The sequence below is a fragment of the Poecile atricapillus genome, chromosome 9, assembly GCF_030490865.1.
Source record: "Poecile atricapillus isolate bPoeAtr1 chromosome 9, bPoeAtr1.hap1, whole genome shotgun sequence".
Classification (NCBI taxonomy): Eukaryota; Metazoa; Chordata; class Aves; order Passeriformes; family Paridae; genus Poecile; species Poecile atricapillus.
Window position 1 is genome coordinate 3073110 of NC_081257.1, and position 15807 is coordinate 3088916.

At 41.3% G+C, this 15807-nt stretch overlaps 1 protein-coding gene across 2 annotated transcripts in view; it reads left to right on the top strand.

Annotated features, from left to right (window-relative positions):
• The window catches only part of FGD3 (FYVE, RhoGEF and PH domain containing 3), a 96346-nt gene that overhangs the window by 76179 nt on the left and 4360 nt on the right, over nt 1-15807 (top strand). For both annotated transcript variants that reach the window (XM_058845042.1, XM_058845043.1), the window contains exons 15-18: nt 2025-2087; nt 8613-8735; nt 11021-11173; nt 12742-12882. In XM_058845042.1, the coding sequence (XP_058701025.1) occupies nt 2025-2087; nt 8613-8735; nt 11021-11173; nt 12742-12882 (480 nt within the window). The remainder of the gene's footprint in view (nt 1-2024; nt 2088-8612; nt 8736-11020; nt 11174-12741; nt 12883-15807) is intronic.

Genomic DNA, 15807 nt, shown 5'->3' on the forward strand with positions numbered 1-15807 from the left:
AAGTATTTTTAGAAAGCTTTCAGGTTCCCTTGTGGTTTAGTTTCTCCATTTTTACCTGCAGCATTTCCAGGCCATGTGAAAGGTGTTTTTAAAAGCTGTCTAAAAATGTTCCCAAGGAAAAGGACCTCTTGTACCATTTCTTCATCTCAGAAGAGCTGGAGGCTCCTGGTGTGGTGATGGACCCAGCTTGTGCAGTCTTGGAAGGCTGGCAAGGAAAAGTGCTGCAGAGAGCTGAGCTCTGTGGAAGTGGCATCCCTAGGATTTGAGACTGAGACTGCTTCTGTTAGTTAAATCATGAATATTAGATGCTGAATCATCATTTTTTCCCTCCGCTGTTTCTTTCCCCATAGATCTGGGGTGGTTCTGACAAACATGTCAATAACTGTATTTGAGACACTGTGAGTGGTAATGGTAACTTAACAGGGAGAAGCCCTTTTGAAATATTTTCCAGGTAAGAGTAGAGGGTATTTGATTTTCAGCCCATTATTCCAAATAAACAGACAGACATGGGGATCTGAATAGGCAACAGGACAAATTTACTCTTCCTTAAATTTGCTGGGGGTTTTCTCGAGCTCTTCTTCAAACTGTGTTTTTTTCTCCACATTTCTTGTGGAGAAAATGTCTTTCTCCCCACATTTCTTTTTCCAAGACCCATCACAGTGCACAGATGTCCTTTTACTAGGCAGAGTAAAACACTGGGTTGATTAGGATTCCAGTGAAAAGAACCCCCTTTGCAGGGAGGACAGAGGAACTGATGATGTGAATGCCTTAGGTTTGCTGGGTTTTTTCAGAGGTAGAAATGGGTGATTAGAGCTGAGTAGTGGTGCTTCCCTTAATTCAGTCAAATTCCCTGAAGAAGTGCTCTAGGTCGACACAGCCCTGGCCCCAGGAGATGCATATGTTCCTTTCCTTGTTCTAAAGAGTTGATTGATTGTATTAGAATATAAATAGATCCAATGAGGCATCAGAATTAATAGATCTTCAATTTGGCCACTTAAACAGAGATTAAACCTTCTTGCTTGAGAATGAAATGAAGCCAAAATGCACTAGCCATTTGGATAATCTTGAAATTAGAGATCTTGTCTGATTGGCAAAGGAAGAATTATCTATGGGAATAACAGGAGAATATATCATAAAGAATCTAATAGTTTGAGAACCCCATGTAAATTAGCAAACTCCCTGTAAATTAATTGTAGATATGGTGCTTCTCCTTTCTTTTCAGAATGTATGATTTTGGTACTTAATGTACAAAGCTTGTTATTTGCCCTCTGTATGTTTTGAATACTATTGAATGTATATCTATCTATATGTATGGCATACATACAGATCTATGAATATTATATATGAACTCTGTAGGAATATCTATAGATATACAAACATCTATGTGCATTTAGTACATATGCATCACTATAATTTAACAAATAGAAATGCCACTTTGCATTTATTTAGGGATTGAGATGTATTGCGAAGAAGAGAAACTTAACAGAGTGATGTTTTAATGGAATAAATTTTGTTCCTCTCAGAATAAAGTGCCTTCACAGAGCCCTTACTGGTCTGGCTGGCAGGCTTCGATAGAGAAGTGTCCTTCAAACCATGGCACCGGCTTTCTGCAGCAATTCAGTGCCATCTGTAAAATCATCAACATCAGAGCCCACCTCATATTTGAGGGTAACTGAGCACATGTGCAACATGTGCACCAGGGCTGCTGGAAGGTGTCCCTGCTCATGGCAGGGGGCTGGAACAAGATGAGCTTTAAGGTCCCTTTCAACTCAGACCATTCTATGATTCTGCAATCTGAATTAAACTGTGCTCACAAGCAAAGAGTTGAGGGGCTGAAAGCAAAGTCTTCTTCTTCCCCCCCACCCTTGGTTTTTGTTTTGGGTTTTTATGGGGGGGTAGCTTTTTTGGTGGGATTTTTTGGGGTTTTTGGGGTTTTTGTTTTGTTTTATTTTTTTCAGTGTTTAATATATTTGAGGAAGAATGTCCATGTTGAATCTGTACTGTGTCATTCTGTTTCTCCTCAGATAGCCAGCACCAGCTCAGTGGAATCAATGCCAGGAGCAGATGGTGGTGGTGCATTAGGAGGGGTGAGTAACTTGAAGCTAATACTTTAGTCAGAGCAGTGTTGGGAGGTGGGTTAAGTTTGTTTTGTAGCAGGAAAAAAAAAATCATACTTCAATATAGGTTTTATAGGTGTAGTGGTTTAGATTTGCCAATTTGAGTTTCTTGGCCAATACACCAAATATTGTGGTGGGTTTTATCCCTGGCTGAAATCACCAGGGCACGCACTTATTTCTTGCAGTGAGATATAGATTAGGAGAAGGGCAAAACAGGCTTAAAACTTAAAAGGTATAAAGAAACTTTATTAACAGGACTACAAGAATAAGAAGCATCGGAGTAAAACTTCCTTTTCTCTCCCTGCCCAACTTCTTTCCTTTCTCAACTGACCACATAAAGACAAAACCTGGGATGTTAAAGCAATACCAACTATACAATAGTCTGTCATCAGTCCTTATAGGGAGAGGAGTTTTCTCTTGTCATATTATGGAGACTTCTCTACAAGAAACAGTTTTCTCATGGCTTTTCATTTCCATGAATAGCAGCTGTCCAGGAAAAGTTCCGCATTGTGAAATTCCTCCCATTTTCACAGCCCTCCTAGAGGTGTGTCCATGGGCCATGAACTCGTGAGGTATTATTTTAAGGATGAGTTATTCAAAGGCAAAGGTTCTCTTCATCTGTCTCTGTGACAGAGTGGGAAACAGAGAACCTCTGGAACAGAGGTTTTCTTCCCTGTGGGCAAAGGGTCTTCATCACTTTCATCTCTCTGTTCAAGCTTCTCATGGGATCACAGCTACTCTAACATCAGCTTGGCTTCATCAGTGGATGCCTCTGTCACATTTACAGTTTGAATACTTCATCCCCCCATACTCTCTCATGAATTAAAGGAGATATTTCAGTGTCTCGTTGTCCATCTCCATGGCCCTACCAAAAGGATTATTTCAGCCCCATTAGGGCGTCTCCTCATTCTTCTTCCATCTGAGGCTTGACTCTTTCTTTACTGACCTTGGTGTTTTGTCTTTTTATGTGTCCTCACTCTTTTTCTGTCCCTGGAGGGAGGATCAAGGTCTGCAGGTCTCATCTGTGCAGTGACAGTGTTAAATCTCACCAGGCCTGCAGATGGTGGTGGGCAGTGGCCGTGGCAGTCACGGTGTTGGATTTCAGGTGTTGGATTTCAGGTGTTGGGTTTCAGTGTTGGGTTTCAGGTGTTGGGTTTCAGGTGTTGGATTTCAGGTGTTGGATTTCAGGTGTTGGATTTCAGGTGTTGGATTTCAGGTGTTGGATTTCAGTGTTGGATTTCAGTGTTGGGTTTCAGGTGTTGGGTTTCAGGTGTTGATTTCAGGTGTTGGGTTTCAGGTGTTGGATTTCAGGTGTTGGATTTCAGTGTTGGGTTTCAGGTGTTGGATTTCAGTGTTGGGTTTCAGTGTTGGATTTCAGGTGTTGGGTTTCAGGTGTTGGATTTCAGTGTTGGGTTTCAGGTGTTGGGTTTCAGGTGTTGATTTCAGGTGTTGGGTTTCAGGTGTTGATTTCAGGTGTTGGGTTTCAGGTGTTGGGTTTCAGTGTTGGGTTTCAGATGTTGGGTTTCAGGTGTTGATTTCAGGTGTTGGGTTTCAGGTGTTGGATTTCAGGTGTTGGATTTCAGTGTTGGGTTTCAGGTGTTGGGTTTCAGTGTTGGGTTTCAGGTGTTGGGTTTCAGGTGTTGGGTTTCAGGTGTTGGGTTTCAGGTGTTGATTTCAGGTGTTGGGTTTCAGGTGTTGGGTTTCAGGTGTTGGATTTCAGGTGTTGGGTTTCAGGTGTTGGGTTTCAGGTGTTGTGTTTCAGGTGTTGGGTTTCAGGTATTGGGTTTCAGTGTTGGGTTTCAGGTGTTGGGTTTCAGGTGTTGATTTCAGGTGTTGGGTTTCAGGCCGTGCTGGGCCCCTCCTTCTCCCTGCAGCCATTGCTGGGAGCGGAAGGTGCTGGCTGGGCCTGGAGCCGGCAGTGAGGGCTGAGGGGGCTCAGTGTGGGCGAGATGTGGCCGCCGTGGCCTGGCCCAGCCTGGGCCCGGGACCCCCCGGCCTCCATCCCCTGCCCGGGAGCCGCTGGGCTCCGGCCTGGCCTCCCCCCCCAGCCGAGGCCGCACAGGCCGCAGGGGAGCCGGCCCGGCCCCACCAGAGCTCTGCTGCCTTTCCAGCCTGGAACCAAACTGGGACATTTCCCGGCTTTGTGGCTTTTAAAATGTCAATCTCACAGAGGCAGATCTAATTTCTAAATGGTGCAAAATGTCAGTTCTCAGAACTCGCCAGCTATTGGCCTGTCCTGGGCACAGAGGAAGCTCCCAATAGCTTAAAGAAATCACTTCCGTGGGTGGTTTCCTACTTCTTCCCCAAATGTCAATCTATGCCAAACCAGCACAGTTGGGTTTATATCCTGCTGTCTGTGGCCTCAGCAGTGCTGCCATTGGTTTCCTGGCTAAGTTACACCCATAGCTATTTGCCATTTGCAGCATCAGGGAATTTGAATCCTGCTCAGATGTGTCACAAAAAACAGCAAATAAACTCTCCAACCAATTTGCTGGGTTAGAAAGCTGACTTTATTAACAGTGCTGGATGCGTGGGGGTTTCTTCTCAAATCATGCAGAAACTTCTTAAAGTAACATAGCTCAGGTAGCAGATATATGCTGCATCAGAATTGATTCCTTCAGTTTGTAGCACTGAGTTTGGAGAGGGGGAGGTTTGTGTGGGCTTTTTTTGTTTGTTTGTTTTTCATGGGGATTATTTTGTGGTTTGTTGGTTGGTTGGTTTTGTGTGCATGTGTTTAAATTGTGATAGGGAGTTACACTGATTATTTGAAGGAAGAAGAGGAAAAAAGATACCAGGAAACCTATGTGTTTAATGCTGTTGCATTGTATAACTCAGGATTTCATCTCCAGAGCCAAATTTTGAGTAGCACAGCTTCCACAGTATGCTTTCCATGTTTTTGGTAGTGCAGAGGAAGAGATGATAGTATTTTTGTATGTCTCTGGCCTGTAAAACATTGGCTGCCACAAAAGCAAAATATACTTTCAAAGGTATTACTCATTTTGCTCAGTAAAACAGCTGTGACCGCTCCTGAGCCATACACAAGGTTAGACCTTAATAAGGTCTGTTTTTTATCGTTCTTATCTCTCTTTTCTAGATTAAAAGATTTTCAGGATATGCTTAGGGTCAGTTGAATCTACTGAAAATTAGCCTCAACAAGAACAACTACCAAAAATACCCTTACTTGTAGAGACATGCTATAGGATGTTATGTATCAGCATGGCTATTTTAGTAACAAAGGAGCCATTTAGCAGCTCCACCAGATCTCTGGCCAAGCTTGGAACCTTCTGGTAGAATGCACAGTGTCAATGCAAAGCTGTTAGATAAGCCAGAAACCTGACCTATACAAAAAGCAAGTTGTGTTTGTGATTAGTGTGCTTCTTGCTGGTTATTTTTTTTGTTACTTCATATTTTCAAATATTTTAAACAATTTTTTCCTTATTTATAGTCAGTTTTGTGATTAGTGTTTTGTGCCTTGAGTTACAGATGCTGTTTTTAGTGGGCTACTTAAAAAAAAAAAAAAAAGATGTTTTATAGTATTAAAATAACCCAAACCCACATAAAAATTTTGGTTGGTCTTAAGTATCTTCAGAAAATGTAAATTTTATTTGTAATTGAATTAACAAATTGTATCTTTTTAGTTGATTATAAATAGTTGTGGCAGTGATTTGAATAGCATATCTTGGTATGTTAAGTAATTTTCCTTAAATCCTGCATTTAAAGAAAAATTTAATTTCTGACATAGAAATAAAAATGGAGTTGATCAAAATGATAAAGGTAAAAATACCCAAAATTGTGTAGTATTGATTTTGGGCTCTAATGTTGCTAAAAATGGGTAATATCGATGAGAATAATGAAAATGTTAGTTGGCGCTTCAGAAAATATGAATTTTTATGACATCCCTTTAGTAACAGTGAGAGCACAAGCAATGCATGGTGTGCTCAACAGCTTCACGTGCAAACCACTTGGTGGTAGTGGTGGCCAGCGAACTGGGAGTGCCTTCCTGTTCTTCCCCAGCCTGCTTGAGAGGCTTCTGGGATTTTCTTCAGCATTTGCATAAGCAGACAGTGAAATCCTACTGCAGGGAGGATCATCTGCTTGTCTGCATCATCATGCCTTTTTGCTGAATTGTCTTGCTGCTCTGCACTGCTAGTGAAAGTTATGCTCAGACTTCTGTGTGCAGGAGGAAATATGAGCCTATGGAAATTGTCTTAGATGTAGTCTTGCATGTATAATGTTGGCATGTAGAGAAACAAACTAAAAGGTTACAAAGTTCAGAATTTGCTATATAATTTAAAATTATTTTTCACTTACAGTAAGCATTTCCAGAAGCACTTGCTGATGTTCTACACCATTGTGGGTTGCTCCAAGTAATTAATTTATAAATGGAAAATACACCTGCAAGAGAATAATGAGAAGGAAAATAACTAAAACTGCTTTGTAGCTCATGTGTCTGCTCATGTAAGAGTCTCATCAGACAGTATTTATGAGTACATGAACAACATTGGGGCTGAATTTCTACTTGCTGGGCCAGACAGAATGAAATACCTGAGCACAGAGAAGCTGTGGCTGCCCCTGGATCCCTGGCAGTGCCCAAGGCCAGGCTGGACAGGGCTGGGAGCACCTGGGACAGTGGAAGGTGTCCCTGCCATGGCAGGGTGGGACTGGATGGGCTTAAAGGTCACTTCTACCCCAAACCATTCTGGGACTGCGTGATTCTCCAACGATATAATGAGTAATAAATAATGATAACAGCGGCCCACTGTTTTTCTTGCTGTTCTTACCAGCTTTTTGGTGATTCTTCCCTGCATTTCAGAAGCAAATGGAGGCAGCATAAGTTCACTAAGTTCAGATGTCTGCTCACCTAAGAAGGCCAGCCACAGGCCTTCATCTTGCAGTCACATGAGTTGTACCTCTTGCTGGGATATATTCCATTTTTCCATCAAAATTTTAATATTGGAGGAAACTGTCATGATTTAGAGAGTTAAATGCAGTAGAGTAAAAGCAAGCAGTCAAAGCAGCCTGGTCTGAAAGAAGTAGATCCTGGCTCTGAACAGATTTTATGTGAGTGTATTATTCAAACTCATTTGTATCAAGAAGCTGAAGTGAAGGCAGCTCTGTGTTATCACCCCTTTTAAAAGGCATCAGTGTTAAATAAAGTAGCTTGTGTAATAAAGGACACAGTTGCAAAGTGACTGTTAAATTTATCCACAATGGACAATGTGAGTTACGGTGCATGTCCTTGTTTGTTACAAAAGCCCCTCTGTTCAGATGATGTGTTAAGAGCATGTGGTAAGGTCACCTGAACCATCCCTGGGTGGGATGAGGGCACTTCCAGTGCAGGATGGTCTCCTTGTTTTCACAAGAATGGAAAGAAGTTCTTTAAAAATTCTTTTTCAGTGTCAGCAGTTAAATAACGTATTATTGAAAAAGTCTTTCTTCTAAAATAGTTCATTGGAATTTGCCAAGTAATAAAAGACTTTTTCGTATTTATTATCTTTTCTGCAACTACAACAGCAATGTTTCAAACTCGTGTTCTCACTGTATTCTGACAATATTGTTGAGAAATACTGTGAAATATTGCTGGCATTCATCAAACACTTAAAGACATCTTTATGCAGTGCCTTGTGTTTTTGTGATCTGCACATTGTGTTGGCAAGTTAATCCCAGAATCATGGAATGGTTTGGGATGAAAGGGACCCTAAAAATCATCTCATTCCAACACCCACTGTGAGCAGAGACACTTTTCACTGAATGAGGTTGCTCAGAGCTGAATCCAGCCTGGCCTTGAACACCTCCAGGCTTGGCAAGTCCAGTTTATGCTGGATCCAGTAATGATATTCTGTTTATCAGCAAATGGTGCAATAGTGTTTGCTGAGTGACTTTAGGTACCAGCTTGGATTTGGAGGCTAACCTTACCTGGCCTTCTAGACAGCAGATGGTGCAGATCTTTCTGGTGTGGGTGTCCCTGCCTTCCTGAGGAGTTTTATGCTTCATCTTGGGCTGGGAGGGAGCCTAAGAAAACTCATAGATTAAGCATTTGAAGTTGGGTGGCACAAAGTCCACTCCCAATACCATTCATTTCTTCAGTCAAGCCATTTTCCCCAAAATCTTCACATCTCCTCCCCACCCCACCAAGGGAGGGAAGTTTACAACACACTCACAAAGTCAACATGTACCTTGAAAAAGAAAGAGGTGAGTGCTGGAAGGGAAGCTTTTTCTTGAGGCCATTCCTCCATCTCCTCACTGACAGACAGGGAGAGGAGATTGTTCCGTGGCAGTAAGGACATGAGTGGGCAGAGAGGGGCTGGGGCCACATAATGTCCCCCCAAGACCCCTGATGGTTGAGCAAGCCCTCCAGCTGAGACAAGCAGCAGAGTCATGCAAATTCTTTCCTAGAATGGTGTGAACCCCATCTTTGTCAGTGGAACTCCATCAACAATTTTGTCATTTTCTAATTATTATTTTTTAATCACGTACTTGTACTTTTAATTTCAGAGTGATTCCTCTAGGAAATCTTCCAAATCCAAGCGAGACAAAGAGAAACAGTCTTGTAAGAGCTGCAGTGAGAGCTTTAACTCCATCACGAAGAGGCGGCACCACTGTAAGCAGTGTGGGGCAGTAAGTATCCCAGCACACTCAGCTCTTGGGTTTCTTCTGCAGAGACCATTGAAGACAATTTTTTATTTTTTCAGTGCAGAGATTAATAGGCATTCTGGTTCATGGCAAGTCATCAGAGCAGGTTTTTCCACTTGCTTTACTCTCTCAGTATCAGGGGGGAAAAGAGCAAAACTGGTGCAAGGTTCCTAGTTTGTGTTGGTTTAAAGGCAAATTCAGTGCCTCAGTGGACAGAAAGAAAGGTGGTGCTTTTCCTGGGGGTGGGTGTGTATCTGGGGTTCTAACTTGTTTGCAGAAGCAATGGCCTTCAGACAGCCTCACTTCACCCAGACAGCAGCTCTTCTAAAATAAACAGCTGAGCATACAATATTAAAGATGGTATTAAGCTATTAGAGAGCATCCAAAGGAGGACAATGAAGATGGCAAAGCCAGGTGAGGAGCAGCTGAGGACACTTCTTCTCTTCAGCCTGGAGGAGAGGAGACTGAAGGGAGACTTGCTGGAGTCAACAATTTCCTCTGAGAGGAAGAGGAGGGGCAGACTCTGATCTCCTTCTGTGATCTCTTTCTAGGAACTGAGGGAATGGCCTGAAGTTGTTTCAGGGGAGGTTTAGGTTGGATATTAGAAAGAGGTTCTTCCCCCAGCGAGTGGTCAGGCAGTGGAGCAGGCTCCCCAGGGAAGCAGTCACAGCACCAAACATGCCAGAGCACCAGGAGAGTCTGGACAACACTCTCAAGCACAGGTTGTGATGCTTGGGGATGCCCTGTGTAGGGCCAGGAGCTGGACTTAGTGATCCTTGTGGGTCCCTTCCCACTCAGCATACTCCATGATTCTGCATTTCTTTCCCTAAATAAAGGCTGTGCAAAAGTGGTTTCCTCCTGCTTGAAAAACCAAAGCAAATGTCTTCCAGAGAGGCAAGGCTGAGTTACTGAAGGCCCTCAGCCACCTCCTTTAGAACCATTTATTGATGGCTGAGTTCCCTTTTTTTTTTTCCCCTGTAAATCATAACCATGGCCAAGATGAGATGGATTTCTGCAAGATGACTTGAAACCTCATTCAGTGTTCCTAATGTAACTAAGAGAAATGTTATTTAAATAACAGTCGTAATTTGAAGTAGAGATAAATTTTCTGCTGCAGAGAGATCTGAATGTATAGCTAAGATATTTAAAGAAACCTTAATCTCAGCAATCGAAATTAAATTGCTATGGAGGAGGCATTTTTACCCTAGAGTTCGGATTTTCAACCTTCTGGGTTCGTTTTTATTAATAATTGCTTAAATAATGAAATACATTTCTGGGTGTTTAAAATATCCTCTTGCAAAGACAGTGTTACTAAAGAAATTAAATAGTGGCTTTCCCCCAGGAACAGGGAGATAACAAGAATTACATCATTAATAATTTATTGTTAAACCATTGTTTGTTGTGTAATGCCTTGTGGTGTGGCAATAGCATTCAAATTAAAGAAGTTATTTTGTCTCAATGAATGACTATCTTGTTGCTAGAAATGCTGTCTTGCTTTTGTTTGGGTAACATTTCCTGAATTAAGGCAGTTCTTTTCATATAGTAATTAAAATCTTACAGTGAACCATGTAACAACATATATGTGTTCTACAGGTTTGTGGTTATTATTGTACAGAAATTCAGAATGGGTGTCCAGCAGGCTGACACCCTGGAGACAGTTTCTCTCCCTGGAGCAGGTGTATTAGAGACAAGTTTTTAGCATGAAAACAGGATCTGGAGCTGCCAGTCCAGCATTGTCTCCAAGCACTGGTTCCTCAGGCCCAATGTGCCACTGCATGCTCTTGGCAACTGAGGCACACAAACAATTTTAATGGATAATATATTGAACTGTGTTCTTAAAATAGTTGGTGCTTTCCAGATTCCTCAGTTCTCCAGGATGTCCTTGATTGATGAGAGATGTCAGCCACTTTCACTCTGAAAATCAGTCCTTCTTAGACCATTAAAATGCACTAATTGCTTTGTAAACGTAAGCTCTTTTTGTCTTACAAGAAAAGACAAGAAAAGCAAACTTGCATGATGTTAGTCATACAGTATTTCCCCAAAGACATTAGTTTTCTTCCATTTGGTATTCTGGTATATGGGATAGGATAACAAACATGTTAATTATTAAGGGAGGTAGATATACTGAATATTATATTGGTCTCTCTATCTTAAGTTTACATTAGCTTTCATAGAATTTTGCTTTACTAACAACCACTCTGCAAGTCAATTTCTCTGATAAAGGGCTGTGTTTTAAACATGGCTAATTAAACACCATCTGTCTGTTACAGGTGATCTGTGCAAAATGCTCCGAGTTTAAGCCACTTGCAGATAACAGCCGCCATAATCGAGTGTGTAAAGAGTGTTTCCTGCAGCTCCCAGCAAGCCCCTGCAGCCCTGGGGTGGAGGCAGTTGGGGAACAGAAGAAAAGACTGGCTGCAGAGGTACAGTCTTTGCCTAAGAAACTTTGTGTGGCTCTCTTTTTTTAGTGTATTTATTAAAAACTGATCAATTTGGTTTTCTTTTCTGCCTCACCGTGATATTTAATCCTCTGACCTGTAACTCTCATTGAACACACCTGCAGCCTGGATGCTGTTTGTAGCTGGTGAGCGTTCATCATAGGGTGCTGGTCACACAGGGATGCACACAGGTTTGGCAGCTGAGCTTCAGCTTCCAAAGTCACAAAAAAGAAGGAAAACCCTCTGACTGCTTTCTATTATGGTGTATTTCCAATCTTGAGCTGTGCACAGTAACTGTTCAAAAAATAAGATCTGTTTTTTCACTCTTAGTTCCATGTAGCAACTCTCTTGCTTGGGGGCTTTGTCAGTTTTGTACCCAAACACATCCAAGATCTCAGCAATAGAGTGGGGTAAAGCTGCAGGTCTGCCTTGCCCTGCCCTGAGCTGCCAGGTCTGCAGAGTGCAGAGAAAGTTCTGGAGCTGGAACCTGACCCCATCAAAACCTTCAGATCTGGTATAGATGTGGAATGACATGGAATATAGCTGTTTCCCTCTGTGGCAGGGGGTTGGAATGAGATGGTTTTTACAGTCCCTTCTGACCCAAGCCATTTTGTGATTCTGTGATGTATGCTCCAGCTGTGCCTACAGATTATGAGCTCTTCATGGGTGCCAGTACAGTCTGTGGTATCTCATGACAAACTTTGCAGCACTCTTTCCGTAGGAAAAGTTTCAGGGGCAAACCTGCAGCTACACAGGGAAGAGAGGGCCCTGTTAATCTGAAAAGCTGAGAGGCAAACCAGTGAAATGGGACCCATGGCTTTACTTCAGGAAGCAGATTACAGCAAAAAGCTGTAAAAACTCAAGGAAAAGTGTGTCATTTTCCCATCCTCTATTCAGGCTGCTCGTTTTTTTTGTTAAATCTTCAAAGGATGAGATAAAATGCAAGAAAGCCAGTGTATAGAAAGAAAAGATCAGAGTCAGGCTTTTTCTTTCCCTTCTATTTACATTAAACTTTCTTAACAAGCTTAGTAGCAGCTGAGGAGACTGCCACTTAAATGTTATTAGCAGCTGCCAGAAATCTTCAGGAGACTTCCGTGCAAATCCTAATGCAAACAGGAATTTTGATTTTCTTTGCTTTCTATCAGTACACAACAATTTCTTCTTTTTTTATGCTCTGATTTGGCTCCATCCATGCACAAGAGGATCTGTTAATAAACCCTTAGCATTAATTTGAAGTAATCTCCCAGCCTACTTTGCTAAGCAAGAAATAAGCTGCATCATCTTAATTACCATTCTCAATTTACTGGGTGGAAGTTGAATTTAGCTTCATGTCTGCTGGGAATGGTGGTTCAGCCTCTGCCTCTGTCACATGGAATTATGCTATTTCTTAATTGTATGCAATAATTATTAATTTTTATTTAGTTATGGCCTATCCAGTATTCGCCCTCAAGAGTTGACTGCACCACTTGAGTATTTTATATTTAATTCTAAGTATTTTGCACACTTAAACATAAATGGAAACAACTCTGTTTTGTTTTTTCCCCTTCATCCAGAAGCAAAGCATCCTTGCGGCTGAAAACAGCCTCTTCAGCAGCTACCTCCAGTTCCTTGAGAAAGGGAAGACTTGGTACAAAATGTGGGTGACCATCCCCAGGAATGAGCCTCTTGTTCTGTATCTGCAAGGAAGCAGCCAGGTAAGATGGCATTCACAAAGGTTAACACACAGGAAAAGAAAAGCCTAAATTTAAATATGTTGAGCTGAGAAATGGGTCAAAGGATTTGGCTTGGTTTCAACAACAGAACTGAATTTGCTATTCTGGATCTGGCACAAAGCCTCTGAGATTTTAGGTTACCTTGTTACCTGTACTTACTGCTGATACAGCTGTGGACAAATGTTAAAGCTCATTGCTTTTCCATTCAAATATTTAACAAAAAAAAAAAAAGAGGATAAAACAAGAATAATTAGGTTATGCTTTAGCTTTTTTCAGGTTTCAGACAGGTGTAGTCAAGGGTTTTATTACTCTGTCATTAGGGAAAGCACTTTCCTCTTAAATATATAGAATTCCAAAGGAGGCTGGATATTGCAATTGCTGGAATTGCTGGTTCAAGCTTTTTTTTTTTTTTTTTTTTTTTTTTTTTTAAAAACAGAAACAAAAACTAGTTCTGGGTTGATGGGATAGAGGAATTTGTGAAAATGTAGATGTTCTTCAGCCTGAAAAATTATGAAGCTCCTTGTCATAGCATCATAGAGTTTTATCTTTGCTTGAAATACTTACATTGGTAAGAGTTTTTTGTCTCAAAATGTACTGTTGAAATTAGCTAGCATTTGTGTGGGATGAAAGTCAAGGGATAGAAACATCTGTATCCAAACTAGAAATATCTGTCATGCTTCCTTAGCATTGAAGAACAACAGTGCTGAAAGGAGATTCCCCATATCCAGTTTTGCATTTGGCATTTGACATATTTATACAGAGCTTTGTTTTATCTCCTGTGTGAAGGAGGAATGGAACTGAATTCAGTCAGCCATTACCCTGCTGTAGTTGTAGTGATAAGAAGGTTTTCTTTTTATTAGCATCTGTTGGTGGCTGGGAACAGTCAAGGAAATCAATTTTCCCTGTGATTTTATAAAGTATTTCAGAGTAAAGCTCACCCTGTATCTGATCAACAAATACTACACTTTGTCATTAGAGTTGTGTTCATTTTGCAGCCTGTCACCAGAAGCACCTTTGGCTTTAAACAAGTTTGTCTAATGTTTTAAACATAATGCTTAAAGAGGCTGAAAGCTTGAATTTGGAGCTTCAGCCCCCTTGGCTGTCTCTGTGTTTCCAGCCCCACACTGGGTAAGGCTCCAGCTCATCCCTCCTAACCAGCAGGACATGAAATTACACATTGGAAAAACAGCCTCAGACAAGGCACTGAAATGAAGGCAACAAATCCAGTCTTTGGCTCTCTCTGGAGTCAGGGTCTGGGGAAAGGAGCAGTGCTTTAAAAAGCCAAGCAGAGAGAACAGCTTCACCCACAGAACTCAACTGATGCACAAGCTGTGCCTCAGCCAAGGGCCAGTGCAAGCCCTGCATCCACACAAACCAAGCCAGATTGTCTCACACTTGGGCAAGGAGAGTGGGAGGAGAGGGAGAGAAGTTTAAATTCCTCAGCCTTCTGTTGAGGTCTGAGGCACAGAAAATAGGCCTTTATTTGTGATGCTTGGCTCTGACACCTGGGAGAGCACTGAGCTTAGCCTAAAAGTCTAGAGACAGCTTTTAAAGTTAAGAAACTAATAATGTGAGTGTATAAGTTAGAGATCTCTTAAATCTTAAATCTTTAGGTAAAAAAGTTAGAGTTTGGAGTTTTAGTTATATTAATAAGTAAATCTAAGATGAATACTTTCGGGCATTGTCTCTTTCTCCTTCTTGTCCTTCTTCTTTCCTCTTCTTCTTTGGGTTTTTAAGTAATAATAAGTGATTGAACGAAAAAATCTGCAGTGCAGCACACAGGAGTCAAGACATTGAGCCACTAAAAAAAATAACTTATTTAACATTTGTTTATTAGATAAATAGACACATAAAAGACCTAAAAGAGATTCTTTGTTCTCCATTTTACACCTTTCTTTCTTAGTGTATGTAGCTCCTTGTACTCTGTATATACATAATATAAATAAAAAACAATTAACAGCTGAGCCCAAACAGAAGAAAACAGCCTCTCTCTTGTCAATCTCAGTCCCAGGGAAAAAGAACCCAACCACCAGTGTCACCACAACAACCTTCCTCAGAAAAAATGTGTGTCATCTAAGAGTTGGCAGGCTGAGAAGTTGAGAGCACCCCTGACACAGTATGATTGAGAATTTCTCCTACTACCCAAATGATTGTTGCAGTACAGCACCAATAATAATCCATGGACATAAATCACCTGCATTCAGTGCAAACTCAATGATGCTTGATTTTGCAGGCCCCACCTGACAGTCATGCAAAGCCACAGATGGAAGCTGGAGGAGCTCCTCTGCTTCAGTTGCTGTGTACTTTGTCCATGTCCTGCCAAATTGGATCTTGAGCCTCTGGTGATATCATTAGTAAGATCCTATTCTTTTAGGGAAAAAGGCTGCCTTTGGCACTGATAGTCAATTCTGTGACAGTTAAATTTAGTGGTTAGTGTCCTCAGCTATTTCAGGGGTGAGATAAATCTCTCAATGAAGTGTCAAGAAAGCAAAAGGACAAGGTTATTTATCTTACATTCCAAAACCAGGATTTACTGTCTGGAATGAGACTACAAACAACAAAAGTTATTCCTTTCTTCAAGGGCTTGCCATTCCCATTTTTATACTTCAATTTGCATCCAACTTTTTGCAGAACAAAAATTAGGAAACCAGTCCTATTTCTTGATATTAATCCATCATTCTTGTTAATTCTGGTTTACATAGGATACACTACAATTCTGCAGAAAATCTCTTCCAGAGCTTCATTGTTGGTGTCTGAATGTCTGGAATCAGTTGGGAGCCACTCATGTGCTTAAATATTCTTTTCCCAGGCTTAGCTCTGTTTTGCACAGCCACCTCTGCAGATGTCACAGACCTCTTTAAACCTGCAAAGGAGCATTTCAGTGCCTGAGATATGTCCTTTGGGAAT